General features: G+C 31.3%; 1 protein-coding gene across 1 annotated transcript; it reads right to left on the reverse strand.

Moving 5' to 3' along the window:
* Nucleotides 1-263: 263 nt before the first annotated feature.
* LOC109015529 (protein HAIKU1-like) lies at nucleotides 264-2,531 on the reverse strand. Its single transcript, XM_018998001.2, has one exon. It carries the CDS (start codon nucleotides 1,690-1,692, stop codon nucleotides 763-765), a length of 930 nt encoding a protein of 309 aa, XP_018853546.1. The 5' UTR covers nucleotides 1,693-2,531; the 3' UTR covers nucleotides 264-762.
* Between the last annotated feature and the right edge of the window lie 3,576 nt (nucleotides 2,532-6,107).

A 6,107-nucleotide genomic window follows, 5' to 3' on the forward strand; every position in this document is an offset into this window, starting at 1 on the left:
GATGCATCTTTAAACAAGCATCCCCATTCAAGTAAATGCAACAATATATTCAACACATAACAAAAAATGGCTAAAAATATTAACTGCAGGCAGATCTCTACATACATGAGTTTTAAAGTTCATAAATAGCTCGTAAAAAATTAGATGAATATAAAGTAGATACATTGTGATACTCTCCTCTGCTACTCTCGTGCTGATGCAAATCAAACTCAAAAGGAATAAAGATCTTTCACGAGTTATTCAGTTTCATAGAGAAATTTGAATAGCTCAAACAATAAAAATCTTCAATAGAATGCCAGCAGCTTGAGAAACAACAGACCAATTAGATGGAGATGAATTTGGCTTTAAACTATATAAGATTACAGTCAAAATCTGACAGAAACACGAGAATTCTTGCCTTAGAGAGCCTACATCAAAATTTTCAATTGCTGTGATCCTACCTCCTTTTATGTTACAGCTCCGTTGAATTGTCCAGATGAGTTTTCTGGCCTTCACAACATCACCCAAGGTAAGAGTTGTCCAAAAAATAATTATTGCAGCTGCTACAGGTTCTATTATCAAAATATACTACAAGAGGGACATCAACGGATTGACGAACAAGAAAGATGAAATAAACACTACTATGATCAAAAGGACCTCCTACAGCAGTAGTGTTGTACATTACATTTTCACAAAAACAGCTCTTATGAGTGGATGCGTCCATAAAAGATGCAATTCCTGATAAAGCAATGAGCTCACAAGCATAAGTTGCTATGACAAGGATTATTGGTCCCTCCATCTTGGACTTAGGATGGGAAAGAACCCTGAAGGGGATAATGGAAATAGGCCTGGAGAAGGTGGAGGTTGAGGACCTGGACCTAAAATCCCTGATTGTGCCATGGGAGAAAATGAGAAATTGGGTGTCAGTGGCGGAGGGAACTGAATCCCCGGTGAGTACAATGGATATGATGATCTCGGTGACCACAAATTCATGTAACCTGATGGGGATGGCAAGAGGAACTGAGAGATTGGGGAGGGTAAAAGGGCAGGGCCATTCGATTGCTGGGAAGGGAGATTAGGCATGGGTGGACCATTCACCCTAGGAGAAGGGAGAGCAGGCATGGGAGGATTAGGAAGTAAAGCAGTGGATGGTGGATGACCCTGAATTTGACCCGGAAATTGCAGTTGTGGTTGAGCTTGAGCTTGGTTACCCCTTGGACCTGGATCCATTATTGAATTCTGAAGATATCGCATGTAAGCCGAGATAGGAGACTCAGCTGTATTTGCCCAAATTGAGTCACCAGGTGTCAGTGGATGCAGCGGTGTGGGTGATGGCTGTCCAAACTGACCATGTCTGACAAAGCTATTATTGTACATCATTGGTGGAGGAGCTACCGGAACCGGCATCGGAGGGGGCATGTGAGGCCGGTTGATGGGCGTTAATGGGGGAGGCCGAATTTTCTGCAGCCGCACACTCTGGGGTTTTGGCAGGTTGTTCGGAGGTCTGGGTAGAGGTTCTTGAGAAGGTGAACCAGTAAGCTGCTGAACAATATTTCGAAAGTCGTTCTTGCTAATGTTGTAAACCTGCGGCTGAGGCTGCTGCCTGGCGGGATTATTTGCAAAATTTGGTTGGTGCAAGGGACTCTTCCTTATATTTTTCCCCATTTTATTCACACCCAAATGATCATTATGCCTGTTCTTGGAATTATCCATTTGGTAAATCTATATACCTAAAACCCACAATAACGAAGAAATACCGCCTTTTTGTATTGTGACGCAAAGTCAAATCATTCATATGCTTCAAAGCAGCAGCCAGAAATTTAAACTGCAGCTCAAATGCTAGCAATTTTTCAGAGAACCCAACCTCAATCTCCAACGATTTCGGAAAATCAAATATTTAGTTTTTTTCTACGCCCACAAACCATTCAAGGCTTGGAAAGACCCAAAACCTTATAATTCAAGCTCAAAACAACTTTGACTTGTTCACGGTGATGTAAGCACAGAACAAATCAACCCCACAAGAACAAATAGCAAACCCGATATAGCTGAGAGTCAGAAGCAGAAAACATACCCTTTTCTTTGCTCAATCGAATCAACAAAACCCAGATTAAATCAGCTTCGGTAAGCCCAGGAACTCCATAAATCCCAAGCTCAGATACTTGAGTTATACAAAATTATGAACCTGAAATCTGCAACAAGACTCCACCGGCCACCCCCACAGAACCGAGAAGAAACCCCCCAAAATTATGACAAAAGGCGAACAGCAAACATTCTCAAAGCTCAATTCCAGGTCACCCAACAAGAAATTCTCTTCAGAGTGTACGAACTCGGAAAAGAAAAAAAGCAAACGCAAAGAAAGCAAGTGACAAGGAAGAGAGAAGGAACAGGGATTGGAAAAATACGTCTCGAGTAGTAGAACTCAGCACCAAGGAGAATCCAACTGCATCTTCTTCTTGTTCTTCTCCCTCTCTCTCTCTAAACGAATACCAAACCCTAGAGGTCGAGTTGAACGGATACTCAAATATAATTCAAAGGTCAATGTTGAAACGAAACGAATGACTTGTAATTCGTTCATCTAAAATAAAAAGAAAAAAAGAATGACTTGTAATTCTATTTGGAAAAGAGGAGAATGGAATGGGGGACCAAGCAGTGGGACCCGGCGGTGAGTCGGTGACGATAGGAATTCATAAGTTGATTCGTGACAAAACTGGTTTCCGGGTATGAGTGTTGCCCGAGCGCCACAGAGAGACCAGAAGTCGGTCAATCTGTCTGCACTCTGTACAGTTCGAACTTTTTAGGATAAAAAAGAAGAAAAATTTTATTCCTAACCTTCATACACCATACACCATTATTTTTATGATTTCTTTAATTTTATTTTCTTATTAAATGTGTAGTATATAAATTATGAGTAGAATAATTTAATTATTTTAAGAATAATAAAATAAAATAAAACTTTAAAAAAATTTAAAAAAAAAAAAAAAATTGGTGTGTGGTGTATGAACTTATGAATAGCAACACTCAAAAAAAAAATAGAGAAATGTTGTGGATCTCGAATTTAGGATTTAAAAAATGTCTTAAATGAGATTTTTTTTTTTTATCGAATGATTAAAAAAATATTTTTAAATAGTATTGTGAATTTTTTATTTTTTTTAAATATTTATAATGATTAAAAAAATACATTAAAAAAATTAAAAAAAGAAAAAAGTTAACTCTTTTCGGGACAATTTTTGGGTTCCGAATTCGGGACCCGTAGCATGACTCAAAAAAATAATAATGTTACGTACAGTGTAATGTCGTTTAAAAAAAATTATAATTAAATTTTTCTTTTATGTGAGCATGATATTTATTTATTTTTTTTAAAATGATTATAAAGTACTTACATACTCACAATTATAATTATTATTTTAAAAAAAAAATTTAAGATTAGTTATATATAGTAAATCTTAGGTTGTGTTTGGATGTTGAAATAAGTTGAGTTGAGTTGAGTTGAGATGATAAAATATTGTTAGAATATTATTTTTTAATATTATTATTATTTTGAGATTTGAAAAAGTTGAATTGTTTATTATATTTTATGTTGAAATTTGAAAAAATTGTAATGATGAGTTGAGATGAGTTGAGAGTATTTAACTAACCAAACGAAGCCTTATAGTATTTATTATATATTTAATATGGTTCAAAATTAATTTCAACAGTTATAAGTATATATTTATTTTTTCATTTTAACCTTTTTAAATTTGTAAGATCTTTATTTGCAAAATTCATACGAGTTAGACTACTTTTTGTTTAAATTTTGTTATCATAGTTGTTAATGCAATGTATTATAAATAGTTTTATATGGTAATAGAGTAGTATAACAATTTTATTCACAATATAAGCATAAATAATATTTTTCTATAACAATAACGTGATAAAAGGATGACGATGACAAAATCTAATATAAGAAATAATATTTATAAATTCATATATATAAACTCAAAATAGCAAATTAAATCATTAATAAACAACCTTACATGTTCATACGGAAAACCAATCTTTTTGGATGAGTTTATGAAGACTTTTGTTAGTGATTTGATGCATAAACTCAAAACAACAAAACGAATTAATGCATTCAAATGTGAAACCAACCCCAAATGGATTATACTTATTCGCACCAATCGCTCCATAATTTCCGCTCCACCAAATATGTTTGGGATGGGTAAAATAATAGAATCTTTTTTCTGTCTATAATCATTTTGAACTATGATGATGTGAATGAGTTTTTCAATAAAAATAATTTATTTATAAATTTTATTTTTTACGTAATCAGCACACCATTAATATCATGCCATGCTAAATTTATAATAAATCACACTATAAGTGGTGTGTTAACTGTTAACATACCGACTTATGTATAGTAAAATTCTTTTTAATAAGAACGGAAACAATGAAGTAGCTTGGCTATATAAATACCATAAGGTTATTAAGTCCTCAGTCATATTTACCAGAGCCGTATTGAATCCACCATTGAATCATAAAAAGAAAATGAAAATGCTTTGTTTTTTCTTCCCCACCGACATCCTCATGCCTAATAGTTTAAATCAAAGTTGAAAAAATAGGTGTTACATTGTATTTATACCTATACAATCCAACGACTGTAATAAATCAAATCCAACTTAGACTTTAATCTCTTGATGGAGACTAATCACATGAATGAGTTCTGAACCGAAAGCCAAGAATTTCATTGTTAGAGAGAAAAAAAAAAAAGAATTGCAACCAATAATTATTGAAGAAAGCAAAATCACAACTTTATTAATTAAGTAATATATATATATATTGGATTACACTTTTATATGAGAAATTATAATTGTAAGTTTGTCTGAACACGTATGTCACGTTAATAGCACGAAAAGTGTGACTTCCACAAGCATCACAAATATAAAGACATTATTTATTATTCAACTTAACATGAAAAAGTTCTATATGCACTTGATATGTGGGTGACTTTCACGTTAGAGCATTTTTATTGGATTAGTTAAAAGTTAAATTCATTTATATTTAGTTATTAAAAAGTAAAATATGCTCATATTGGATTAGTCAAATTCTAAATATTTAGAATTTAGCTGCAGTGACTTTCAAAATTTTTTTTAAATTTGAAGGTTAGTGTACATACATCAAATACATATTTTATTAATTATTTCTCTCTCCCTTTCTTTCTATCACATATTTTATCATAATTAATATATTAATTTGACTTAGTGATATATTAATTTAATAAGAACATGATTATTAATTAACATATAATAAGTAAAATATGATAAAATTAAAAAAATTAATAATTAAAAAAATTAAATATTTTTAAAATTATTAGTTATTCATTATCATATAATGAATAAATATATAATCTAATGTGAAGATTTAATATGAATAACTAAAATTAAATTCATCTTATATTATTTTATTATTATATAATAAAAAATAGATATTTAAATGTGAAAATTTATGTGAATAAAATAGTCAAAAATTAAATTTCTCTTACATTCATCAAAATTGTCATTTAACTTTGATTAATTCAATAAGAATGCTCTTAATAATAGTATACATTAATTCTCATTCTATTTTAAACATATTAAATAATATATAATATATTTATTATTATTAAAAAATAAATAATTATTTAATAATAATAAATATATCATTTTATTAAATATGGGCGCACATGAGAATTGGTCTATGATCAAAAGGGCGGCCTTCCTTGGGCCTATAAGTTAGGTAGATGGCGGAGTGGCGCCTATTGCCTTAATTAGCAGCCAACGTGTGTTGAATCCAAGCACTCGGAATTCGGATAATGTTCATCACTTCCTGCATTTTTCTAGGGAACAAAAAAACATTCTGCTGAAAAGTGCTCGTTCAATAAAGTAGCTGGACGTACGTACTTGGAATAAGGGTTATTTGTTTTTACAATTCATTTTAATTTAATTTAATTATTTTAAATTTTTATATAAAATAAAATAAATTTTTTAAATTTTAAAATAAAAATTATATTAAAAAATATATTTTAATAATATTTTATTTTATTTTTAATTTTAATCTCAATTTATCATAAAAAGTAAAGTAAACTAGACGTAAGTACGTGTATGGGATGAATG

The sequence above is a fragment of the Juglans regia genome, chromosome 2 (assembly GCF_001411555.2).
Source record: "Juglans regia cultivar Chandler chromosome 2, Walnut 2.0, whole genome shotgun sequence".
Lineage (NCBI taxonomy): Eukaryota > Viridiplantae > Streptophyta > Magnoliopsida > Fagales > Juglandaceae > Juglans > Juglans regia.